Source organism: Pseudopipra pipra, chromosome 7 (genome assembly GCF_036250125.1).
Source record: "Pseudopipra pipra isolate bDixPip1 chromosome 7, bDixPip1.hap1, whole genome shotgun sequence".
Classification (NCBI taxonomy): Eukaryota; Metazoa; Chordata; class Aves; order Passeriformes; family Pipridae; genus Pseudopipra; species Pseudopipra pipra.
In genome coordinates this window covers 840,325-867,965 of record NC_087555.1, presented here as the reverse complement: position 1 = coordinate 867,965, position 27,641 = coordinate 840,325, and the positions used below count along the sequence as shown (strand labels likewise).

At 38.1% G+C, this 27,641-nt stretch overlaps 1 protein-coding gene across 13 annotated transcripts in view; it reads left to right on the top strand.

The window, feature by feature from the left end:
- The window catches only part of GULP1 (GULP PTB domain containing engulfment adaptor 1), a 151,988-nt gene extending 125,565 nt beyond the window's left edge, over window positions 1-26,423 (top strand). For 7 of the 13 annotated variants that reach the window (XM_064660146.1, XM_064660148.1, XM_064660149.1 and 4 more), the window contains 5 exons: window positions 6,448-6,672; window positions 9,056-9,194; window positions 16,578-16,672; window positions 18,446-18,481; window positions 24,360-26,423. In XM_064660146.1, coding sequence (XP_064516216.1) covers window positions 6,448-6,672; window positions 9,056-9,194; window positions 16,578-16,672; window positions 18,446-18,481; window positions 24,360-24,431 — 567 coding nt within the window. In that variant the 3' untranslated portion in view covers window positions 24,432-26,423. Of the gene's footprint in view, window positions 1-6,447; window positions 6,673-9,055; window positions 9,195-16,577; window positions 16,673-16,756; window positions 16,808-18,445; window positions 18,482-24,359 lie in introns of all 13 variants that reach the window. The other 6 variants (XM_064660154.1, XM_064660155.1, XM_064660159.1 and 3 more) reach the window with 6 other exon arrangements.
- Window positions 26,424-27,641: the final 1,218 nt, after the last annotated feature.

Sequence of the window (27,641 nt, the reverse complement as noted above, 5' to 3'; positions counted from 1 at the left end):
TGATTTTTTGGTTTTTGTTTTTTATTAAAAAAAAGGCAAGCCAATTCTGTTTCTCTCTGACAGCTTAATCTTTTGATTCCCAGGCCATTTTCCCCCAAGCAAGATCAGATTGCATCTCCTGTTCTCACTTTAGTATCAAAAGAAAATAGAATGTGAGAGCATCTTTAAACTGTGGATGGATAACTTAATATATTGTGTGGTTTTAAACATTTGGCTCGTCGCATATTTAAAAAATAAGTCGAGTCTCAGCCTGCTTCAGTTCTAAGTAGATACATTCATGTCATTTGAAATAAACTTTTCCAACTTCCTGTTGTCATTGACAATAGGCTTGTTAACTAAATATGAGGACACACATGAAGCCATTTGCTGGAATTCATACTCAGGATCAAATGTAATACTGTCGAGACTTAAAATTCAGATCCTCTCTTACTTCCAAAATGTTTTAAAAATATTTTGTGTATAGTTTATCAGAGATGGTACGTTGGGTATGTGATGCTCAAGAAAAAATTAGATACACCAGGCTGGGCTGCAATGTGTGGCTTTAGTGACAGATTTACTTCTGTAAAAAGGAGTTGGTCGTGTGTTCACATATTGAATTCTTGAGTAATAATTTTGAATGCTTTGTTTGCAAAGCACAATACTAAAATACCTTAATTTGCTGATCTTTGACATCAAAATGTGTAAAAAGAATAATACATGGGGACTAATCCAAAAATCCATCCATGGTCGAACTCAGAGAAGAAAATGCAAGCAGTGAACTGTAGGATGAAACTTCATTTTAAGCAAAGAATCAAAAATATTTTGGATGAATTGATAGTTTTACATAAGGGAGAATTCCAGCTGAAACTTCTGTTACTAATTGTTCTAATGAAATTCTTTTTTAGGCAGTAATAATAAATTGGAATATTAGGGTACTTATTGGGAGTCCCCAGTTGCTCTATTTAAAAATAAAGAAATCAACCCACTCACATTTGAAAATTGAAAGTAATAATAATTAAAAAATTAAGGTTGACTTTTCTCTCTCCGGTTCATAAATAGTGTGAGTTAAAGGCTTGTTTGGGAAATGCAAAGGAGAATCTAATCTAAAACTGCTTTTATGATCATTCTTGCTTGTAATGCAGATTTTTGGCAGGCCAAGTAAGGGTTTATTTGAGGACATATTTTAAAATACTGGCAGACTGAAATGGGTGCAAACTACACATGTAAATAATAAAATTATGTACCCTTTAGATTTTTGCACTGAGTAAATGGGTGCAAAGCACTGACAGCAATAAATTTCTGCTTTTGGGGGATAAAACTGCTATCAAAATTATCCCTTTGCTTGGTTATTAGTATCACTATGAAACTTTTTCTGTGGCTGTTCTAAACCTAGCCATATGGCCAAATCAACATCAATCTAATTTAGGTGCTTTTTCTGTCAGTTCATAGACTGTATGGGAAAAATAAAATTTCCTTCTGAACCTATAAAAGAAGCCATTAAGGCAATGAGATCATAGTTGGAAATGAAAAAGAGAAAACAGGATTGTATAATGAAATATTTTAGCATAAAATATATTTTGAAAGTTGAACATCAAATTATCAGTCCTCATGCTTTTTCTCTCAGGATATTGTAACTATTTAGAATTAGGTTTGCTCAGCACATTCAGTAAATAATAAACTGCTTAGTGATCATTTTTTTTTTGCATTTGTGTTGATGGTTTTAAGTCTTCCTAGAACTTTAAAAAGTTAGTCCCTAACATGTCAGTGTTTGCCAATGCAGAAGTGTTATGCAACAAAAAGTGTCACTTTTTTTTCATTTCCTGAATGGATCTGTCAAGGACTGGCTATCCCAAACCAAGAAGTTTCCTTAGAGTAATTGGCCTGGATGGCTGCGCTTCCATGTGCCATGGGAAATGTTGGCACGGGATGTGTCCTTTGTCTCTCACTGCCCTGCATGTACAGCTAAAGTTTCCATTACTTGTGCATCTCTGCTGTTTACTTTTCCTCTGTTCCAGTGACTTGGCAGTGCTTTAGTCCCTGGTCTTTTTTGCATTTGGTCTTGATTATGTGAGGACAATCGGATTTTCATTTCGCTGTTTGCTTGTGGTGTCACTGCTGGAGTTTGTATCCCAGGAAGAGTTCGGATCTCCGGAGATCAGCGCAGCCTTGGGAGCACAGTTTCACATCATGTCCTCTTTCTTTTTTATTTTGCTGTTTGCACTGCTAGTGTTGCCAAAAGCAGCCAGGGTTAGCTGAGCACACGGCCTTTGTCATGGTGGATCAGCAGTCAGGTACATTTGGCACCCCCAGTTGCTACAGTCAGTGAACAGTAAGTCCTCATAGTCCACTAAAGAACCTCTGATGAGACAAGAGAGATTTTTAATCAGTTTTGGTCTTGGCTGACATTTACCAGGCATGCCTTTAAAGCTTTCTCTTTGAGCTTGGTTAAGGCAGAGAGGGAAGTTGTGACAACCTCATGACTCTGAAGTTAGATAGAAGAAAAGAGGGATATTCAGGAAAATACCTTAAAAGGGAGAACATTGAAATATGATATAAGAGGAATTGAAAGGCAGCAGGAAAAGTTACGGGGAGAAACAGCTCCAAAAAGAATGGTGTTCTTCCATTCACCAGAAGTATTATCAAAGCAGCAAGATGTAATATATACTCTTATCATGCCAGCGTTGCAAAATCCCTCAAGTTTTAAACAGAGCATTAAAGCTGTTGATTGATTAGACCATTTTTCAAGTTTTTTGGTTGTGACCTAGAAGCACAGGCCACCTGCACCTATTACCCTTGTTAAAAAGCTTTAACACACTCATGGGAAAACTCCAAGATAGACGTTGGAACTGTATGCATATTTCAGGACACAGTTTTGGAATGTGTTTATGCATATCACTTCATTCCTGTTTCCATTAAGACTGCCAAGTGGGAAAATGCACATGTTTTTCCTTTGCCTATCTTCAGCTCTTTCAGATTTATAATATTCTGTGTTCAGTTCAGTGAGCACTTCTTCATGAGGGTTCAAAATTCTCTCACATTTGTGATGTTAAAGAAAAGGAATTTCAAATTGCCTGTGTCAGATTTCATGTGACTGAAAAAGTACTCAATGAACTGAAGATGTAACAGTTAATTAATGAATCTTCTAATACTTACACAGTACTTTATGAATTAGCAAGTTATGGATTAGTAAGTATTCTTAGTGGTCCCAAATCTCAGGGACACACCTTGTAAAAAGCAGTTTTGTAACTAAATGCACCATTTTCAATTCAGGGTGACTCACAGCTCCCTGTGACATCACTGCAGTCACCCACTGTGGCAGTTCTGCACGTTACCAACCGACTGCTCTGAGGAGGAAAAACATCTTCCAATTCATTCTAATTCACACTCAGGTGATTCCTATGGGGGTGTGCCACAGAGATTGCAAGCAATGTCTTGAGACACCTAAAAACAACTTTGAAAAGATTGCCTGATTAACAAAATCTCAATCACGCTGTGTTTTCTAGGGCGATGTAGCCCATCAGTGCATCTTCAGCATTGTGCTCACTGGAGTGAGCCAAAAATGCATCCTTTGATGGGCATATAGTTACATTCAATCATAAAAGAGACCAGCTTCACTGAGCTAGTGTTTTAATTTCTTTAGGAATGATATCATGTTGTTTTCTTGTGTTAATGAAATGCGGCCCGAATTGGAATGTGTTGTATCAGTCTGACTGACACTACAAGTGTTACACAGTGGGAACCCCAGACAAAACACAATTGCCATATAAAATGACAATTTAATATATTTTACTATATTTCCTTCCTTTATAATTTGGTGTAAGAGTATTAAGTTTCAGAAGTGACACCCTTTCTAGGCTGTAGTCTTTAAAATGAGAGTCTCTTCCTTTTACCCCCTGCACTTTCTTAATCTGGTGATATTTCCTGTCTTTTAAAACTTTCTATGCCGTTCTTTTCTTTGTGACCTTCCAATTATTATTTTCCATTGCTGAATACAGTTCCTTGTTGTCCCTGTGGGCTGCTTTACTCCATGAGGCTGTGAGCAGGGGGCTGTTGTGAGCCTCAGAGGTGTTTTTGGGATGCAAGAAGCAGAGCAGTGCTCCCAGGACAGCTCCCAACACCCAGTGGTGGGTTCTGTACTGCTCTGCAATGAAGATTTCCTAGTGAAAATTCATTTACTGACCAGGTGCATTCCCAAAACTGTCACAGGAAGCTTGATACCCCATGTGGTGCCAAATGTCCTGTGTCCCTGATCAGACACGTGACTGCTCCATGCTCAGGGCTCAGATGATACCAGGGGTGTTTATTCTGGTTTTGTGTTCAGATTTTCCATTGCCTGCATTTGCTGTCTGTTCATCACCCTCATAGCTTTGCTGCTTTGCACCCTGTGTGTATTTTTCTGGTTTCTCTATGATTTTTCATGTGACGTACGTGCTCTCTTATGGAAACTGCTCTTCTTTTGCTCTTTCGTGTTTTAGGGAAGTATTTTGCTTTATTAATTTGACTGCTTTTATTTGATATCTTCCAGTATTTACTATTCTGAAATCTGTTTTTTCCATAGATATGTATAGTAACAAGGATTACATGGTAGTAATGCACAGTAGCATTGCAAGTCTTCTACCTGTAGGCTGGTGATACTCTTGAAATAATACTCAAAATTCAATGTCTTGTAGGTTTTTACTTTCTTTTTTATTGATTGCCATTCCAAACCCTCCATTTCATAATTCCAGCATAGCAAGAGATGAATTCTTTGCAACTGGGATAAAAACTTTTTTTTTTCCTTTTAATGCTGAATTGTAAATTTTGAGTAGAGAATCTCGTGGTGTTTGTGGGTGTTATCACAACCATGGCACTGTTATTAAATTGGGACACCTACAGCATTAGCCTGGTTTATCTGTAAAGAAAGTGAAAAAAGAAGATAGGGTTCAGTTTAACAGGATTTGAAATATTTTGTTTTCTACCTAACATGGTTGAAAATAATTGATTAAATCCTGTTCTACTGAGTTATGCAAACTTCTAATGAAATAATCATGGCATACCCACTGTGGAACACTATGAAGACAGCAAAAGCAGATTTCAAAATTTTTGCTGCATGTATCTGCCTCAGCCTGGCCAGTCAGGGGGTTTTTTAGGTGAGGTACCTACAGCACAGATGCAATTCCTGCATTATGAATGTGTCACTCTGGGCTGTAGCCAAGGAGAACAGTCTGCACAAGTGTCCAATTCCTTTTGTGAAGATCTGTCCTCTAAAGCCTTGTTTTAGCTGTCCAGAGCTGTTTACCTCAGATTTTGAGATAGAAATTATAACTTGGCTTCAACAGAAAGATCAGCTGGGCATTTCTTTTAAATCAAATATTTAAAGAAATTTCCTTTTTGCTTATCTTTCCAGGATCAGTCCTAAAGGCTCTTTATTTCTAATTTCACCTAGACAAGATCCATTTCTCTTGAAAACCTTTCAGAATTGCTGACATATCTTATTTGGGTTTAAAAAACCCATAGGTTTTTGTTTATAATCAAGATGTATGAAGTGGAATATCCAGTGAAAGAGTCCCCAGTGACATCAGGCAGCTAATTCAGTCACCTTGGAGTCCCCACTGTGTCACCTTGTGTGAATGCTCTTGCTGGCTGTGTTATGGTGTAGATATTATTCATTTGCCTTTGTTTGAAGCTCTTCTGTGGGTTTCTTAAGGGATGCAGAGAATCTTGCCATCCTCCACATTTTTATTTCCCCAGCAGCAAGTTTTATTCTGTCCTGCATCCTGTGCTGCTTGTAGGGACATGAGGATTCTTCTGCTTTGCAGCCTTTGAGATATCTACTGAAAATACAAAGTTCAAGTGGTTATTCATCCACACAGAAAAGATGGCAGAAAGGTGTTAAAGTCCATAGATGTTTAGGTTCTTAAATTCTGTAGGTAGGAAAATGAAATAAATTTTAGTATTAATGTAAATATTAAAATTACTGCACCATGAACTTCTGCTGTAAGATTTTAGTTAAATAATGAACTGTCCTTCAAACATTGGAGGGTTATAAATGGTATATATAAATGTTTCCTGCTTTGCACAGTGAAAATTCTGACCTGTGCATTAATCACCACAGTAACTCTTCTCCCCTACCTGGTAATTTACATGTGCAGGTATGAGAGAGTGCTGACATGATGTGGATTTAGACATTTTTTAGTGCATCTCACACACTCTATTTGAAAGACACCTGACTTCATTTTATTTGGTGTAATGATCAAGGAGCATGTCATCTTTCTTCCAGTTAATACTGAGCTAATACTGTGGTATATTTTCAGATTTTGTTTTAAAATGTTTTCAGGTTCTGTATCTTGTAACTATAGCACTGAACAGCAAGTTGCTGACCAGCTTTGTGGAAGTATAAAATGTGTTGTTTTTTTTTTTTCTTCTTTCCCTGACCTTACCACGTTCTGTCCCTCAGAATGTTTTCTCTTTTCTGTGATTCCTTTTCAGCTGCTGCACATAAAGTGTGATAATGATGAACATATGTTTCAAAGACCCTCTACTTTTTTCTGGTGTAACAATGAGGATTCACCTCCTTGTTTAGATATCTCTTCCATTACGCTTACTCCTAGGAGTTCTCCTGACTCTAGACTACCACCTGGATTGTTAATCCCACCACCTTCAAAAACTGGTCTTCCAAAACCAACCAGTGAATACAGCTGCCCAAGACCTCGTGTAATCATGCTGTGCAAAAGCTTTTTCAGTTGTTTTTATTTTTTTTTTTTGGCTTTCCTTTGTTCTCTGTCGTGTATTAAACTTGCATTAAAAATGTGCATTTTGTACAGTGGTTAAAGGACAGAGAAGATATATCTTAGATTCTCTAGGAGTACTCCTAAAATACGGAATTTGTGAAGATTTACTCCCATTTCTACTTAGCTTTTTCTCTCCCATCTCAAAACAAATTCTTTTTTTTCCCCAATATGTTTAAATTAGTCCATTAATTAATGATCTCTGTTTTATCTGACAACCTTTTGTTAAAATAATTTATCTTAAGAACAGTTCTTCAAAAGAAACAATCTTAAAGGTCCTACTTCAAGGGCTTCCTCCCCCATGAATTAAGAAAAAAGCAATTAGCCATTTAAATAACTTTTAGCATACTTTATAAAAACTGTGCAAAATGAAGATTGAAAATTATTCTTAAATATGAAATGGGCATATTGCCTGCTTTTTCATATTAATGTGCTTATTCTCTCAACTGTTCTTCCATTTGCAAGTAATATTTGGCTGTATTTGGTGAACATCCTGGCTTCCTGCATGTGTTCACTAAATAAAAATGCTTCTTGTGCTCATATGTATTCAAAATACACATTTCTTAATTTACTTACAGTTTTACTTAAACTGGCTATTTCGGTGCTGTTAAAATGGGCCAGTAAGTAACTTCAACAAAAATGGCACATAGTCAGGAAATGAATGTCATATTTGGGTTTGGTTTTGTGCCTGAAAAACACATTTAAAACTAAATATAAATGCTGTAAATTAATCTAGCTTCTAGGTAGCCATAAACACTTAGCAAATAATGAGAATCTACATTAGCACTTATGACCTGCAAGACATGCTGGGATTCTCCATCAATGTTGATGGAACTGTAGGTTTTTTCATGTTATGTTTCCCTATGTGTGGATATAAATATCCCATGGGGTTTTTTTTAGATATTGAACAGTTACGGATCGCTTTTAATCCAAATTAAAATATTGATTCAAAACTCCAAAGAATCACAGAACCTCCAAGAAACAGCAAATGCAGGACTTGGGTTTAGTGTTTTTTCCTCATTAAACACTGCTTTCAGTGGCAGGCTGGGGATCAACACCCTTTGCTTCTCAGCAGCCACTGCTGAACCTCCAGAGAGAAACAGAGATGGTTCAGGGCCACCTACACACTTGGCTTAGAAATCTGTGCCATGAGCTGTCAGAGGGCAGCTTCAGTGCTGCAGCAGAGGCACTGAAGAAAGTGGCATTCCAAAATAAAGTTGAGGTCTAGGGAACTGTTGTGGGAAAGCAGTGCTAAAGGCTCCCTGCTTGCCGGGCTTTTGTATCTGTGTATTCTGAATAAAAGGATCCACGTGACTCCTTTAACTCGCGCTTAAAAATTTTCACATGAGCAGTTTGGGCAAACTGAATCTTGTTTAAAAGTAGGAGGCTTTCCCTGTGCCTGGCTGTGTAGTCTTTCTAACACAGAGAATGTAGAATGCACTGTCTGAGGACTAACATGCACACGCAAAGCAGTTTTGCCCCCGGGTTGTCAGACTCAGCTTTAATTGATCTCATCATCTTTAGTGTCTCACGTTCTGACTGGACTGTGCCCTGCTCGTGTCCTGAAGTAGTGGACTTGTGGCAGGGGGAATGAGTCACTCAGAAACAAATATGACTGTAGAAGTATAGTAATTGTTGGGTTTGGGGTTACTTTGCTCGCCCAGTAGTCTTTTTTTTTTTTTTTTGAACCTTCCAAATCCCTGAGCCTTTCTAATGAAATCTCTTTGGTTTCACCTGCAAGGATGACAGTTTTATTTTGGATATTAATATTCAGTGTATTGCACGTCTGGGTTATTAGTTAGGGGAAAATACAGTTGAAGCTTTGATTGTACCAGTTTCTTTGGGCTGTCAAATAAGAGATCATGTGAGGAAGATCATGTAACAAAAAAATATTGGGATTGTATCTTTTAACTGTCTTCTGTGGTGTCCCGAGCAGAACACATTTTTGTTGCCATATTACCTTACTTGGGTCTTGTGAAGGTATCTGTGTTTGTTTGTCTGCAAGAGAGAACTGCTTGTCACCAGCTTTGTCAGGTGGAACTGTGATAAATTTCTGGCTGTAACAGATCAACTGAAAAAAGGAAAGATTACAATGCTGCTCATGTTTTGGGGAGTTTTAGCATGTGTGCTCTGTACTGCAAATGCCATTTGCTTGGTGTCAGGAGCTGGTTTTTGCACGCTGATGGTTATTTTTAAGTTGTGTTTTTTTTTTTTTAAATGTGGCTCTTATCTGCATGCTGAAGAATTTTCGGTATTGTGATCTTTTTTCGTGTGAAATATTGCCCTAATATTTATTGTCCTTATTGTAGGCAGGCAGTATGACACCTAAATCACCCTCCACTGACATCTTTGATATGGTTCCCTTTTCTCCCATATCCCCTCAGTCATCAACACCTACTCGCAATGGTACACAGCCTCCTCCAGTACCCAGTCGATCTACAGAGATCAGTAAGTTTTGTAACAACTGACCTATTTTTTTTTTTTGCTTACATTATTTTTTTTAATAAAGCATCTTTAAAGTCTTACTTACATTTTGCATGAAAAGCCAAATACGTTTTTTGTAAATCACATTCAGTAATGCCATTTCATTTTTGTACCATCTTCCCGAAGTCATTGATGTTGCTGCCAAGTTACATTATAAACAAACTTGCTAAAACTATTATATAAACAGTTTGAAGGAGTTTGGTTGGGGATTTTAACTTGGCTTTTTTTTTTTTACAGTATCTTTTTTGTACCTCAAGCAATACTTTTACCTCCTCTTAGTTCTTTCCTTGTCAAGCCACAGTTCTAGCACCTAAAGCCTGCCTTTGTGGGCAAGACAGCAGGTGGAGTAAGTATGGAAATGGTGATGCAGAATGGAGAGCTGAAGAAATCCCTCAAGAAGTGAACTGTCTGGGAATGCTGTTTTTAATACTACTTATCTATATAATATAATTCTATATAATAGAATTTTAAACTTGTACAGCCTTGGGTTTTTTTAGTTATAGCTGATGAACCTCTCCAGGTCTGTGAACAGCTCCTAAAAGATGATTAACAATAGCAATTTTATTTTGCAAAGGCTTGAAGGCATCTAGGGTAAGGTTCTTGACTTCACTGGAAGTCTTGTAGGAGTCCAATAAATATTTCTAAAAGCTTTGGAGGTCCCTTGAGGGAGAGGAGAGCTGAGCACACACAAGTGGTGGTGGAGGTTGTACAAATACCAGTCTGTGTGTGGCAGCTTCTATTTCTGATGCTTATTTTAGTGTGGAGAAGAAACATTAGTGTCACTGCCTGCCACCATATCCATGTGAAACCACATTTGAACACATTCTGCCTGTTTTGGGGCACACCACTAGGATGTAGATTTTTCGGCTATAAATGAGAGCTGTGAACAAACGCAAAAATATGTTTTAAAACTTCAGTCAGTGAAGGCCTTCCAACCCCAAAACCATATCCACATTTTGGTTCCATTGCTCAGAATGTCTGTCACCTTCTAAAGAGAAAGTAGAGGTTGAGACTATTAGTTCAATAAAAGTCCTGTTCTCTTCTAAGAGAAGATTTTAAATAAGTTTATGAATTTCTATGAGATTCTAAAAAAGTATTTAATATTAATTAATTTTAAACTATTATATTAAGAATAGTTAATATTAACTATTCTCGTATAGCTTAAAAGAATATTAGAATAAAACTGTTCTATTAAGAGAATTGTATCGCTTTTTAAATAACAATAAAAAATAATTAAAAGATACCCCTTCCAAGCACCCCCTTTGTATCAAATTTATTTCTCTGACATTACAAGCAATGCCATAAAATAGACCTAAATGTGCATATCCAATTTCAATAATGGTCACTTCGAATCTTGACCTATAATTCAATTCAAGGTATTTTTTTAGCTATGGTCCTACCTCAGTTCCGTTGAAATTGTGACTAGAGATCTTGTGGGACCCAGTGCTCAGTGCTGAGGGGTCTTGGAAATTCCAGGTTTTGTAACTCTATAGGTTTTGTAATTGTTTAGTCAGTGGGTTTTGTAACATTAAAAAAAAATACAGTTGCTTATTCAGTGATACACACTGTTTAAAGTAGTTGTTTCTTCTCCATCTCATTCGTTTGCATTCAATTAAGGTGATGCATTTCAGAGATGTGGCAGTCGATGTCTGTTAATTCTCTGTGCTCCTCAGCTGCCACTTCAGGGAGAGGTTACAAAGTGCCTCATGGTCTTTATATTTTTGATCCCTGCTCTTTCAGTCTGTCATGGTCCTTTATATGCTGAAAATTCTTGTGTTCATCAGCTATTAATGCACTTTGGCTTGTTGCAAAAATGGAATTTGAAGCAGAAGGTGAATATTTTATAATCAAGCAAGGACTTTACAGTCTTAGATGAGAAAGTTCAGATCCCATAGGAACCCCACACAAGCTGTGTAATGTTCCATTACTATAATACTGTGCAAGAATACATTGTTTTATGTGGTGATATTGCTGCCACAGAGGCAAGCTGGCATTTCTTTCTCCAAGTCAGGTGGGTGGCAACCAAGAGGAGCCAACGTTTGGGGTCTCCCATTTTCTGAGGTTATCTTTTCATGTTCCTATCTCTTTCTTCGTCACTGCACTCAAGCAGGGTTGTTTTCCATCACTTTAAGTGAAGTGACAGGGTGGTTTTGTTAGGTTTTATAATTCTATAACTTTCACCATTATCACATGCAGTAGGAAACAAGGAGAAAGATGAGGATGTGTCATCTGTTTGCTGGTGTTGACCTCAGTTACTCCATTTGTCTGAGTGGGGTTAATCTCCCTGTTCCCTGGGGATGGCACTTGTGCTGCTCGAGCAAAATGTGCTTTAAAAGCCAAAGTTCATCTTGCTCATCAACTGGCAAGTTTGACAAATCAGCCAAAAATAACTCTGCATAGGAAAGACATGACCCATTTGTAGGAAACCAGTGACAATATCAAGCACTTTGGATTCTGCCAAGACCAAGAGCTTCACAGGTAATAATTGGCACCAGGATGACAGTTCTTCTCACAAAGAAGAATGCTAAAGTTCGAATTTTGCTTACCAGCTCTTCCTGTGTTAATTTCCCAGAAAGAAAATCGTGGGGTTTTAAATTATATCTTTGGCTTTGACTATCTCATAGTATTGTAGCCTGAGAAACCCAGCATTCTGGTACCAGAGAAGTGCAACAGGGACTTTTTTTTGGAAAGGCAGCCATCTCCAAGGTGTTTAAGCTTTAAAAAAAGTAAGATGATTCTTGAAATTTTGAGTTCATATTCAGCAGAGTAGCAATATAGCTACCCAGTAAATATCTGCTCACTACTGGCTATATCAGTGATAACAAATAGATTACTTTTACCTATTTTGAAGGAGAAAATGGCATGATTTGTGGGCAGGAAGCTGCAGATTGTACAAATGCATGCTGACTCTTTAGGTAATAATTGCAAAATAGCGCAAGGCCACCAAAAATGCAATGCTAGAGACCATGCTGCTGCCTTCTTATGAAATTAGGGTTTGCAAATGTTCTTGTATGTTATCTGAATGGGCAGAATTAATTTATTGATTTTATTTAATTAAAGGAGCAATTAATGTATGTATTTCTTGTTGGCACAGCATTATTGTCATATCTCAGAAAAGAACTGGAGAGGAATATGCTCCATTGAGTTGTTCAACATTTATTTCACTCAGATGCATCAAGAACAATCTAAGGTCACAGTTGGCTGATGTAGAAATCTGTTCCAAGATTCTCTCTTTTCAGAGATGTTTAAGAGTACGATGTCAGAATAATGGCTGTAATAATTCCAAAAGAAAGAAATATGGAGCAGCCTGCAGCTACAAGAAAGGCTTCCTGGACTTCCCTGCCTCAGATTATTCCAAATATTTTCTTGGGTGCTTGTCTCAGTGTGATTAATTTTTATTTGTCATCACAGCTGCTCCAGTACATCTGGGGAAAGCATATATCAGCATTACAGGCATCCTGGCCTGGCTCAGGAACAGTGTGGCAGCAGGAGCAGGGAAGTGATTCTTGCCCTGGACTCAGCACTGGTGAGGCCACCCCTGGAGTGCTGTGTCCAGTTCTGGGCCCTCAGCTCAGGAAGGACATGGAGGGGCTGGAGCAGGTCCAGAGGAGAGCAACGAGGCTGGGGAAGGGACTGGAGCACAAGTGCTGTGAGGAGAGGCTGAGGGAGCTGGGGCTGTTCAGCCTGGAGAAGAGGAGGCTCAGGGGAGACCTCCTCACTCTCTGCAACTCCCTGACAGGAGGGGGGAGCCAGGGGGGGTTGGTCTCTTCTCCCAGGAAGCAGCAGTAGGACAAGAGGGCTGGGTCTTCAGCTTTGCCAGGGGAGGTTTAGGTTGGATATTAGGAAGAAATTCTTTCCAGAGAGAGTGATCAGGCATCGGAATGGGCTGCCCAGGGAGGGGGTGGAGTCACCGTCCCTGGAGATGTTGAAGGTGAGACTGGATGTGGCATCAGTGCCATGGGCTGGGAACCACGGCGGGGTTGGATCAAGGGTTGGACTTGATGATCTCAGAGGTCTTTTCCAACCAGATTAATTCTATGATTCCATGCTAACTCTCTGCCTGAGTGATAGCTAAGGTAAAGAGTGGGATGTCAAATGCAACAGAAAAGCCAAATATTTGTAGTTTTTTTTTAGTAATTGCTAGTTTTGAATTTATCATAGAGTGCAGGTGGCTGTTCTCCAGTACTACGTGGTTCTTGTTCTGAATGTCAGGCAGATGCCAGAAACAAGAATTTATTACTCCTTCATGTCTTTCTGTGGTTTGAGGTGCAGATGTAAAACATCAGCATTTCATGGAGTTTGAATTTGTGGGTCACTTTCACAAGCTGTGAATTTATTTCCATCCAGAAAGGAATGGGAAAGGAAAATTATATGTAATGTTCCAAAGGATCATTTTCAAAGGCTTACTGCTTGCTGTGTATTGGAGAAAGAAATGCCTGTCTATGCTACAATTATTTTGGGGAGTGTGTTGGGCAAGATATTCTTGTTATAGTTATTCTTCATGCAAATACTTTAACCTGAAATAAAAAAAATACCAGATTTATCCCATTTCTGCTAAAAAGGAGCCTCCCCTTCAGCATCAGTGGAGTGAACACTGGCAGACAAGCTCATGGAGATCCCATGCAATAGTGCAGTCCTGCAGTGATAAAATTCTAGTGTTTTTTCAGCTTTTGATAAAAAAAAATACTGATGATGTTATTGAAAATATCTCATGGAGCTGTGTCCCTCCCTCACTCTCAGCAGTGCAGTCTCTCATATAACACACAAACTTTAAATGCAGAAAAGCAGCTGTACTGTGGACTTTTTCAGCTGAGTTACTGAAATGGTTAGCAAGTTATAATAGAGATAATTCCCAAAATAATAGTTTTCACAGAAACTGAGCTAGGTAATACTTCTTCATTTTGAATTTGATTCTGTGCAGGGTTTATTAGGCTCTTTCACTTGGAATAAGTTACACTGGTTGATTTTAAATTCTGCCTTGAATACAATATAAATTCAGAAATCTTTCACAAAAAAGGAAGGAGCGAGATTAAAGTCACATTAAAAGAGCTAAAACTTCTTCTATCCTACTGCTGATGCACTCAGAAGTGTTGTCATTAATAAAAGCCAATAATAAAGCATGAAGGAGATAATATCCATCATAGGGAAAAAAAACTTGCTTTCAAAAAATTGTGATAAGTCATAATTCAGTACTAAGAAATGCAAAAGTTGTGTTCTTTACTGTTTTCTCATAGATACATTCATGGAGTGTTTGCTAAGTCTTGGTGTTGAAACTGTGTTTTTGGTTTTCTAACCACACAGAAAAATGTCAGCCCCTTTTAAGGGTAAAAAGAAAGAAAATGGAGCTACATAACAAACAAATAGATTATTGAGGGTCACAAAGCATAATCACTCTTTTGCCCAGCAGAGGTTAAATTGAAGGCCAAAGCTGCTACGTCTGAAGGTCACTTGGTAGGAGCACCAGAGCATCTGAGGACACTGGTTATACTGGAGCAGACCCATTTTGGCTGTGAAAGAGGCAAGGCAGGAAGGAGATCCTAATTTTTACGTTGGATTATCCTATTTGAAGTCTCTTTTGCACGCAGGTGGTCTGCCTCTGCCAGGAAAGACTAGATTTCTTCTTGGCTCCAGTGGGCTTTTGGAATAAAGCTCTCTGACCTGGGCCATCTCCTGCTCCCATGTGACAGTTTGTAGCCACTTAGCCACAGCTTTTGAAATATATAATCAATCAAGTTTCTGCTTGAGTTTCTATACTTTATTATGTGAATTTCTGTATTTTATTGTGGGAGTGAATGCTGGCAGCTGCCAGTTATTTAAAATGCTCGTCACGCAGCCCAATAACACCTAATTGATAAGGTCAAAACACAGAGACTGACACGCACAGTAAATGCTGAAGAGCCCAGAGAGGCACAGGTCTAAAATTCTGCCTCTAAGGAGGTCAAAATAAAGACATCTGTGTAACCATTTGCACATGCTTCACCACTGATAACATGACTGGTAACCCTGCAGCATGGAGTGGGGTCAATTAGTGGTCAGCTGGCATATTTTGGATGTTAAGGGTAAATTTTATGCTTAACAAGAAAACTCTACCAGTCACTTCAGAGTTACTAATGGCCCCTTTTACTCTCCTGCTCTAGACCTAACATTGTTTTAAGGTAGGTAGAATGCTTACCAGGTTTCTTGCTGGCCAGCCATGAAAGTTAGGAGATTGGATATGGTTTCTATTTTCACTCCACCAATGACAAGACTGCAGTAACTCGATTCTGTAAATTCTGCAATCGGTGTGGTTGGGTTGGGTTAGCAAAATTATTTTCTTACTTCTTTAGTTTTACCCAATGTGAGATAGGAAAAAGTCTGTATGGGTGGCACCATTATATGTAGAGGAAAAAAAAAAAAAAATCTATTACTGAGGAAGAAAAAAATCCCCCCAAGCCTCCAAAAAAACAACCCAAAATGTTTGGGCTGTCAGCTACCAAGAACTGGTATCTGTTCTAATTATAATTGTACTGTTCTAATTATAGTTATACTGTTCTAATATGAAAAAAAAGCCGATTGTATTGGAAGTGTTTCTTCTTGTTCAGACAAAAAAGCAACAAACAGACCCACACCCACAGAAAGCATACTTCACTAGAGAAAAAGTGAGAAAAGGTGTGGCACTGAGAGAGGAAAATTTGCAATTATTCTTTTTATGGATCCACATTTAGTGGCATTTTAGAGTAAGTGCCAGTTCTTGGTCCTATGCTTTTTTTTCCAGTTTTTCTTTCTTGACTTGATCTTATCCAAAGTTTAAAAACCCTGACAGTTCTCAGTTTTAGTAACCACCAGCTGTGCACCGAGGAACTGAATCAAACAGGGGCTTTGCCTTCCCTGAGTAAGAGGAGTTTCTTACAAAGATGTCCTTAACCTGGGAAGTGGCAGAGGGGACACGAAGTCTGGTTTGTTGGCAAGGATAAAAGATGAAATTTGACAGCTAATGTCCAGTTGTTTCCTCTTCATTTCTCAAAGTCCTCATGTATGCAGATTCCAGAGCACGCTTCAGCAGAAGATGCCCTCCTCAAGTTGCAACTTCTGATCGGATCTCTAAAATTCCTCTGGAAGGCACAAACGTTAATGGAAGCTAAAACAGAAGTTTGATGGTGTTCTTGGAAAAAATATTTGAGTATTAAAATTTGGAAAACTGCTCAAGACCTGGCTTTCAAATTTGGGTATTAAAAGTGGTGGTTAATCTGTTGCATATCTGGTGGTGCTGTTATCCAGCTCAGAAGGAGATGTAAGCTGACTTTTTCAAAGCACTGTTGTCATAGCCCGTACCTCTGCCCTCAGTAACTCACTTTTCTGTTGTTCCAGAGAGAGACCTTTTTGGAGCAGAACCTTTTGACCCTTTTAGCTGTGGAGCAGGAGATTTCCCTCCAGACATTCAGTCCAAACTAGATGAGATGCAGGTAACTACTGAGCTCTGCAGTTCTCAATGGCTGCGTGCCTGTTCTTGAAATACATGTCTACATTGTTCTGAAAATGTGTTCTAGGCTGTACACACAAATGCATAGAAAAAAGCCCTGTTTCTGACAATTCCTTTTGTAAGTATATCCCCTGGCCTTTGAGCTGGAGTTTGGGCTTGTGGGAAGGGCCTTACCTGGTACTAATCTGGTCGGCTGCACTAATGTAGGCTTTCTTCAAAATGGTTTGGGAAGCACTCCCTGGGAAGGGAGTGAGCAAGCTGAAAAACAGAGCTGATCCAAGAGCCCTACAGATCGTGTTACTCTTCAGTCCCAGCAATCATCACCATCCCAGTGTCCCCTCACCTGTCCCTCAGTGGCATCAGTTAGGTTTTCCATATCACAGGCATAGGAAAATATACGTGCTTACAGGGATAGGGCAATTTTCTGCTGCCCTCTTGGGCAATTAAACTTTTGAAAGTTGATTCAAGAATTCCGAATTTATGTGATTTTATCAGAAAATGTCGATTCTGAAACACTCCACAGTATCCATTCAGTTGTTGACCTAGTTTTAAAACAATTCTCGGAGAAAGCCCTCAAGTTTTGGAATAAATCACACTCTTCAGTCAGACTTTCCAAACTGCTAGCTCCTTGCCAGCTTGCTTATCTTTATTCTTTTTCAAGCAGCCTGCTGGCAAAAAGAAACACTGAAAATAATGGGAACTTGAATTTCTAGGACCCTGGATCCTCAGCAGAATGTGTTCCCACAGTTTCCAGCCCTCTTGTGTCTCAGAAGCCCACTGAGTCCTTGGGCTCCTTCTGTTCCTGTCTTTTTGCCTAGAGAGCAGCAGAAGCATTTCAAAATGACTTAACTAAGATTTAAATACCATTTAATTTCCTGAGTAAACTTTTTTAATTCCTATTCATTGTGAAATTCTCTTTTCCTTGTCAGTTTAGAATGGTGCCACTGACAAACTCCACTCAGTGTGATGTAAGAAATTTAGCTTCTTGGTCCCCTGTACTCTGCCCCACGTAATTTCAAAGAGCAACTAAAAGCCAAAACTGGCTTCTTTGCAATTCCAACAAATATTCCTGTGTTTTATGAGTGTTATAATGTTGTTACTAAGCCATTTAATTAAAAAAAAAAAATCTTACAGCGCTCACATTGATATATATCAAAGTTTCCTTTGTCTATAGCCCATTTTAGGGAAAAGTATAATGTAGCAACTGTGGCTATTGGGAATAATCCTATGTCGATATTTAAATGTCACACACTAAGTGTTCCTGTTACAGGTAGTGTTTTGACAGAGTTTTGAGTTGTTAGCCTATAATGTTGCAAAGTGCTGTCACCTCATAAAGCATCAGGGAATAGAACAGTAAAGGTCTCTATCAAAGATGTTGAAGTCATAAAATGAAAATCTCCCATTATTGTCCGTACTCTCTTGACCTAAAAAAAGCAAACCATCAATAACCAAACCCTCCAAGCATTAGGGTGTTACTGTGTCCTATTGCACAGGAAGTCATGTCAGTCTTATATACCCTGGTATTTTCCCTGAAAATTGATTAGTGGGCCTTGATGTAGACACAAAACTCATCATGCATAATCCAACTGAGAAAAAAGTGCAAAGCTGAAAGGGTTTGAAAAGAAAGCATATTCTAACTTTGGCCAAAGCAAAGGCTGTGTGCAGTTATTTTACTGTGTGGTTGCTGCAAAATACAGATTAAAACATGTTTTTCCTAACATCTCTTTTATCTTCTTGTGCTTTCCTGGTCACACAGCGTCAGCGATGGTTGGTATATCATATTTTAATAATGGTATTTAAAGCATTTACAATTGAAATGTACATGTGTTTGTCATGTGTTTTTATTTTTGTGTATATGTGTTTGTATATAAAAGCTTTTAAGATTTATGTTTTATACATAAACCTCTAGGTCAGGGTCATTTTCACTTTTAGCTGCCTACAATTTTTAAGGTAGGGAGCAGCTGACTGTACTTTTCTTTAGACGGTCTTATCAGGTGCTAATACTAAGCCTTCATTTTCGTTGCTGTTTGTTTTCTTGTGTACTAATGAAATGCCCAGTTCTCACTATCAAATTGTCATTAGTGAAATGGTTTAAGCAAAACCTTTGACACATAGATTGTTGTGCCAGTACAGCCCTATTTGTGAACGTATTTTTATTTGCAAATAATTATTTAAGGCTTTGCAATGAGACTCAACAGTTTTTAGACACACAGCCTGTAAGAAGGAAGGTGAAGTGGGCTCTGCAAAAGGTAAAAGCACAGGAAATGTAATGTGCTCTGGGAAATCCAACATCAAGAATGATGAAACAAAAATGTTGGCATGTTTTCTTCTCTGAAACACGAAGTGAAGGAATCTGTTATCTTCGCTTTATGAAAGCGCAGCTTGAGTGTCAGTAATTATGTTTTCCATCAAGTATATAAAGGTAAGTTGCTTACAGACACTTATAAGAGTTCAAAGTATAAACTTACCCCAGGAGGGTATTAAATACAGCTCCTCCTTGCACTGAGGATGGCCAGCAGGCTGCCTCGCCACCAGCCTCGCAGGAGCAGCTCAGTCCAGGCTCTCACCCTGTTTCTCACACAGAGCCTCAGCAAACGTGCCCCAGTGTGCAGGAAAGCTGTCCTGACATACACTCGTGTTGGAAGGTGTGATTTGTAGGCAAAATGGGAGAGGAGAGCCCAGCACAGAAGAGGCACTGGAAAATAAACTCTCAAGTAGTGGATGCTTTTCCTTTGCATCCAGTATTCTGGACTTAATGAGATACCAGATGAAGTTCTCCAGCTCCTGGGCAAACACTTTTTATTTTTAAACTTCAAAGAGGATCCAAATTTCACATTTTAGCTTTCTATTCTGTTTCTCAGTCCAATCCCTGTTGATCTTTTTGGAGAGCTCAGAACTCAAACATGTGCTGAGATGTGACTTTTACAGCTCAGGCCTCTCTCTGATGACTATCCAACCTCCTGTTTCCCTGCACTCTTACGCTGAAACATATTTTCATCTTTGTTTTGACTGTATCCACACATTAATAAAATGAATGTCTATTTTCCCAGAAATCTTGCAGTGAGGAGAAATTTCCTTGGATTGTGAATCATAGCAGCAGCAGCTGCTATAATTCATTAAAATCCCAAGGTAGTTAATATCATAAAGCTTCCAGGAGCTACAAGCCATTCTTCTTGGATGTCCCAAAGCTGTCAGTAGGCTTGACATCTTTCCATTTGAAATAAGTTATGCTCAGCCCTCTAAATAATCTTCTTAGAGATATGTAACTTCATCATTGCTTCGCTGGGTTTGTGCTGACTTAAGCTCATAGACTGAAGTCAGTGTGCAGTGATAAATGAGTTAACCTCAGAGCCATAAGGTTGACTTTGGCAAATTTATCAGCTGATAAAATGGAAGTTCGTTGTCTTTTATTATTTACTGGTTTTAACCAGAATAGCTCAGGTCTTCTTATCACTGACACCATTAAAAAAAAAAGGGGAATTCTGGAAGATGGATTGGTTGTGAAAGCAAACTTTGTTCCTCTCTTTAAGGGACCAATCATTTCCTTTACTACAATACTGTTACTTATTGGGCTAACTAAGGTGTTCAGTCCTTCTGTTAAATTGCCTTTAAAGCAAAAAAAAAACTTACTTGACACTGTCATCATGGGGATGTGAGCACAGAAACAGGGCACAATACAGATGCACATTTCAGAGCCTGTTCTGTTCCCACTCCTGGCCAGTACCAGGGGCTGGTCTTTTTCCGTATTCCCTGAAAATCAGCAGATGGAGAGATTCTTCTGACCATATAAAAATTCCTGACCAAACAGGAGTTTCTGTTTCCCGAACCTTAAAGTACAGGAAGCCATAGGACACATGGTTTATAATGAATGGGCATGTTATGCTAGGAACAAATATTATTAGAAGCTGAAGTGTCTGAATTCCACAAGGCAAAATAATTGAAATGCTGTGCATTAAATTAGTGATGCACTTTATATATATATATATATAAAACATGGTTACCAAAAGCTTATTATATATGTCATTAAAAAAAAAAATCTACCTAACAAATTAGTAGAGTTTATTAGAAAAAAAATCATAATTTTTAATCTGCTTGGTCATTCCAACTGACCTTATTACTACAGCTGTGAATGCTGAGTTGAAAGTAGGCATTGGCTGTTTGATGGCTACTTTAATGGTCATACATCAGCTTCAATTAGGAGCCATAACACCAGAGAGACCTGTGCAGTTCAGATGTATATATATGTATATGTATATATATGTGTGTGTATATATATATATATATATACATATAAAACCTATAGTCCTGAAAAACATATGTAGCACTCAGTGTTCTGCCTTGCTGGGAGAATTACAGCATAGGATTCTAACTCTGTTATCTGCATAATTCACAATTCTACTCTGGGTGTAAAGGAGACAAAGCCTTGTCTTCCCATGGCTTGCTTGACTACAGCTGATTGGATAATTATTTTTTTTTTAATTATATCATATATTTAGCAAAGTATAATTTTGGAGATTCCAAAAACTATCTAAGAATCTGGAGTTATTTTGCAAAACCTGCGGGATTAGGAATGGTGATGGCTGTGGGAGAGCTGAAGTCCAAGCTTTCCTGATCTTTGGAAATTTGATTGCAATCACTTGGCCAAGGAGTCTACTGGATGGAAATATTTTGATCACTTTTTTTTTCCTTTAGAGCGTTGCAATGCAGCTCTCCTTGGTTTATACCCCTACACACTTGCCCTGTATTTCAATGTTCTTGAGGAAAAAAATGTGGATTTTACATTCCTTTAAAACATGAAAATGCCCAGGTGGCAGTCTGGATTGCCTTGATGTCCTCTCTATGCCCTTGGGCTTTTTTGACCTTGTGGTTGTCATGGAATTTTGAGCCTACTAGTAAGTGCAGTATCCATTTGCTTACAGGTTGCACTTGATGATCCTTGTGGGTCCCTTCCAATTCAGAATATTCTGTGGCCTGTGAATGCAACTGGTGACAGCACCTGGCAACCACAGCACTGATTTCTTCTAGAACAGACAATAGTTGGTTAGGATAATAAAGTTAAAAAGCTTTTTCAATAATTATGATGCAGAAAGAGGGGCAGTGTCTTAATGGATTAGCATTGATCGCACTGCAAAGGTGTGGAAATGTGATTGTTTTAAATGCAAAATATCACAGCTTAAAAGAGGAGGAGGAGGAAACGGGGGTGGGGGGAAAGTGGCCGGAGCGAAGTTGCAAAAGGAAAGGTCATGGTTCTTCAAGAAACTGCTCCAAGTAAAGTCGTAGCAAACACGAACGGTGTGGGAAGTAACAAAATATCCATTCATGTGGAATAAAACAAAAATTTCAAAACTCCGCCTGATCAACACAAGAGCAGTGAGATGTGTGTGCTTCCAAAATGCATAATCTGATTTGCTCTTGGCTGGCTGGGAAAAGGGTGTTGGAAGTGCAGCTATTTAAGACACCAACAAACAGTGCTTAAATGTACAGAAGAAAGATGAGAGCACATGGGACAGGAATGGGACACGTGTTTGGTGAAGGGTCTCTGCTTGTTAAACCAGTGTCTGTTCTGCTGTTGCAGCTGATCAAGCATCCTCAGGTCTAAGCAACAACTATCCCTTTTACAACCTCAAAACTGGAAGCAGCCTTTAGATACTTTAAAAGTTCTGCATTTCAGGCACACTCTAACTGTGGGGTTTACAATTGAACAGATTAGACTGTAGGGCACAGTCTCTGTGTTTGAGCAGTCCTCCTCTGACTGCAGTTACATCATTTACCCTTTGGGTAAATGAAATGCTGTGCATTAAATTAGTGATGCATTTTATATATATATATATATATAAAACATGGTTACCAAGAGCTTATTATATATGTCATTTAAAAAAAATCTACCTAACAAATTAGCAGAGTTTATTAGAAAAAAAAAAATTACCCTTTAGGTAAATGAACAATGCCTGTTTATAACATGATGTGTTCGACTTGGAATTTTAGCCCCCATTTGCTTGAAATATCTTCTGCGCTGAATGTTCTTCCTTTTAGTCCTTTGAAAAAATACAGACGAAAAAAAACAAGGAGTGTAAAAAGTCAAATACCCCAGTGAGCCTTGGCAGCAGCACCGTGTCACCCAGGTAGAGCAAACAGGGTAGCACAGCTGGGGAATATTTACACCACCGTGCTGCTACTGGCTCATCATCTCAAAGTATGGATCTGCTCTCAGGAAAATTTAACTTTTACTTGGAAGTTTAGTAACTATTGCCAGGAGGTTTGTTCTGTTTCTCAGCATTACTCTGCTGAGAGCAGTGGTCAGTGAGGTTATTGGATATTTGTGCGCTTTTAAAATTCTAGCCTGTGATTTGAATTTGTCTGACATGAAGCTGGTTTGACATGGGATTTATCTTCTAAAACCTAAAGGTGTGATCTTGAGGTACTGCTGTGCCTTATGAGCCAACGACTTGAGTTTATGCCCAGTCCAAGGACGGACTGCTTTACAAAAAAATTGATTTCATTTACAAGATGTTTGCGTGATGAAAGGACCTGTTTTTTGATTTCATAGCACACAACCAGCATTCTCTCACTGAACTGTGTGTTAAGACAACACTGAACTGAGCATTGTGACAGCTGCCACTGGAGCTGATGTTCTTGTGCCACTTCTGTTCAGAACCCTTGGTTCCAATTGCTTGTAGATCCAAAGGACTTTCACACAACAGACTGAAATTTTCTTGACTCAAGGGTGACTTTTCTCTTGAAGGTCAGGCCGCAATTATTCAGCTTATTTTAAAAGGAAAAGAGAAATGAGAACAAGGGCACTTCTCCTGTGTTAAAAATGCAGTTATTACTTTAGAACTGATGCAAACAAAGTACCTTTTGAAAGCCAAGCACTTACAAAGCATACAAAAAAAGGTACCTGCAAAATTAATTTCTTTTCAATAGAGGAGGTGGTAGCATTTAGCTTATAACCTTTTTAGTGTTTCTACTAATAAAACTAAGTGAGTAAAAAGAGGAATTTTGGTGTGAACTTTTAAAGACGTTCATTGCACTTTCTAAAGACCATTTTATTTTATTGCACTGAATTACATGCCTTTAAAATGTACAGTTTGTTCATTTGGAGTAGAGCAAGTATGATTTTGCCTTTTTCGTGGAACTCAGATGGCAGTGGGCAATTAAACTCCTGTTAATTTAACTGCACAGGGAGTGATTCCAAACTGACCTCTGAGATGTTGTACAGTACTTTTTGTTGGACTGCTCTTAAGATATTACTGAATGTGGAAGACATCTGGGATTAGTAACAAGGATCATGTCTTACTTGTGTTTTTAAAGTTTAGTAAACTCTTTGCTTATATAGCCCTAATCTTTCTTGCTTGTAAACAACGTTGAATTTTACTCAGTAACAACATGGTGCAAGTCAAGCTTGTTTGTTTTTCTGTCAACCTACGTACGTGAATATTCAATGTTGTTTTTCTATAGTATTTTCTTCATTTTATATACATATTGTGTTTATTTTGTTGTATGACATATATGTTTTTTAGTTAACCACTAAGACTTACTAAAACTTGGCCGACCAAATAATGTAAATGTTTGTGAATTCAGTCTGAAATATCCTTGCAGATTTTAAAAAGAGAGTACAATCCTCCAGAACTCACTTTCCTTTTTACTAACTATGTCTTGTCTTATTGCAGGAGGGGTTCAAAATGGGATTAACCCTTGAAGGCACAGTATTTTGTCTTGACCCACTAGACAGCAGATGCTGATGCCAAGAGAGTAAATGTGAAATTCCTACACAGTGGGTGTTTTTTATTCCTGAACATGTACTCACAGATGCTACCCCAACGTGCCAAAAATTGCTTTTTTTCAACATTTAAGCTCTTGTGAGGCTTGCTTCTGTAAAAATCCAACTTTGTCCCAGTCTTTCCCTGTACAAATGTAAAAAGTTGTATTTGTTTATGAATTATGAATTAAATTACGCTGTCGTCTTTCTTTCTCTTGCACTTTGGCCCGAGTTTACTACACTTTGTGACCATTAGCTTGGGAAAGTTCTTCAGAAGGGTCACACATACCTCTCTCTGTTTGCAAATGTGCAGGCATGATTTTTCACATAATACTTTACCTGGCAGTATTTTGAAATTCTGCTTTTAAGGCATTATTTAATATTCAAGCAGTAAAATTATTAGTATCTGCTACAAAAAAAATCAATTTGCAGTGAAAAAGCATAAAATACTAACCATTATTATATGCTTCAAAGGTAAATCTGGATGCAGTGTAATTGATTTTCATTACTGTGTGTGGTTACTATGCTGTATATGTGTTGTTATTAGTTTATGAAATCCAGATTTTAGGTCCTTTAATTCAAGTTTTAGAAACTAACAAATTGCCAGTCTGCTAATTAGCACTTAATGAGCCTGGAAGAACTGCTAAATTGCAGGATGGACAAAGTAACTGCCCTTTGTTTTGATATTTTATAGCTGAACTGTAAAGTATGTAATTTGGAATCCATTACATGCTAACCACAACCTCAAAAGGAAGATTATGGTCTTGCATTTTCTTAGGAATTTATGTAATTTTGTACATAATAAGCAGGCACTGGGCTCAGATCTCTAATTGCTTTCGACACCTGGGTGTTTACAGTCAGGCTCTGTTGAGTATTTTTTCACTATCTGCTTTTATGTTACACGTCTTTAATTTTGAAGCTTGCTGCAAAGAATCCAATATGAGTTCGTAAGTTCTTCATCCCCACTGGTTGTTCATGTTACACAAATACCTGCACGCCAACATTTTCAGCTGCTGGTGAGTTGAGTGCTGACCTATCTATGCACACTCTTCACTGATCTTTAGCTTAAGCAATAAAATTCCCTCTTAAACCTATTTCAGAAAATTATTACCATTAGTTCAATTAAAAAACTTTAAAACCTCTAATGTTTTCCCCTCGGGACGTAAAAATGTGGAAAAAACCCTGAATTTTCAGATAGTTTCCTAATTTTTTTATGAGATCTTTTTTTTTTTGCGTTACTTATGGTTTTGTCCTTAACGATGATGGTTTACACCGAACCCACATTTTGCAATTTTGTCATCACATGTGTATCTTTATGCCCATTTCAACAAACTACTTTTGCATGTACCTTTGGAGTTCACTGAAGTGGATGTGATTATTCCTTTGCTGAGTTTGACACATGCTCAAGTACCTTGCTGAATGGGGGCCTTAATGTCTTGCATTACATTAGTCTTCCTCTGTCTTATTCTGTGGTCATCATTCATATAGAGTATTATATAGAAATATATATATATATAAAAATATATGAAATCACTAATGAATAGAATAGTATATGTTTCATAAAGAAAAGTCTTTATAATTTTGTTTGTCATATAGTATTTTGGAATTTGTATAATGAGGATGTTTAGTAGCCATAACGATGGCCTTTTTTAACAAATAGAATTTGTATTTTTATTGTACTTTAAAAGGCTTTACATAATAAGCATCTATTTAGTGGTCATTTATTATCAATGGTAACACTAAGATAATGTTTGCACATTTTAAGAAACCTGTTTCGTTACTGATTTTTATGATAGCTGACTGCAAATGGCATGGTTAAACCTTACATACCTGGTCAATCCATACAAAAAACTACTTTAATCAACACAACAGTGCATTTTTAATTTTTATGTGATCCAATTGGAAAATGTATTTCTATGTAATCTCAAATGTCTGTTTAATTTTGCCTAAAATAAATGTTTTTAAATAAATTGCATCCTAGAACACAGTGTTCATTCATTAGAATGCTCAGTGGAAGGGAGAGTGGGGAGGTGCTCAGGTGTTGGGCAGGACCTGCCACAAAGGATGGTTTAGTGCTGGAATGTGTCAGTACTCTACATCCAGGAAGGGATCTCATCTCAGGGTAGAACAGCTCCAATCACCTTTATTATTGAATTTGATCTAATCTATAGCCAACAGGGAAAAACCTTGTATATATGCAGCTACATAATACTAATAATTATTAGTAACTCTCTTTGCAGCGCTCCCTGGATTTAGTTGACTTTTCTTACTGCCTTTTTTTTACACACTTCTCTGCTCAATATACTTGACTGCTGACTGACCCCAGTGGTCATTTAAGGAGGGAAGGATGTAATTGTAGTTTTCTGAACCTTAGAAAGCAACCCCTGTACACCAGGTGTACTAATGGACAGGCTGCTGCAGATGGTGTTGATGCCTTTGAGAAAACTAACCCTAAACCACTGGGTAGTTACTTCTCTTTCTCTTCAAACTAATACCCCAAACCCATCTATGAGCACTTCCATTTGTGGAACTGGGGCTCGGACAGTTCCTGGGAATGGGAATGGGAATGGGAATGGGAATGGATGCTGTCAGGGCCGGCAGGTCAGGAGCACGTGTCACCTCCTGGGAGCTCTCACCACGAGCTGTTCTTTCCTACTGCTATCAGTGTCCTTTTGCAGACAGTGAAATAACATCTTGTGCTAAATCTTCAGACTGTTACTCTAAAAATACACGTTTGAGAGCAGTACCAGGAGCCTGGGTGACTGCTCTTGCCCTGGTCAGAGTAAATGGGAGTGCTGCTGTTGCTCACAGGAGAATGTTGGTTGTGGAAGCTGTCTTACTACAAATTCCCATTCTTTCCACTATCTAGTGAAAGCACAAGCTCTGAGCTTTCTGAAAAAAACAAACAAAGAAACAAAAAAACCAGAAAACAAAGCAACAAACAAAACAAACACACTTGAAAGCTGGTTTGGGCTGAGAATGTGAAGTGATTCTTCTAATTGTGTGACTATAAGCATTTCACTTGACAGAAGCATTTAAAAAGAGAGTATCATCTACTAAGTTAGAGATATGGTGCTAATGAGTGACAAATAAGACTTTTGTTTTTACTTGTAAATTTGCCCTCCAACAAAAATAAAAGGAAATATCAGTGCAGCTGTTTACTGCCTGTTTTGTCCAAACTTTTCTCTTTCTT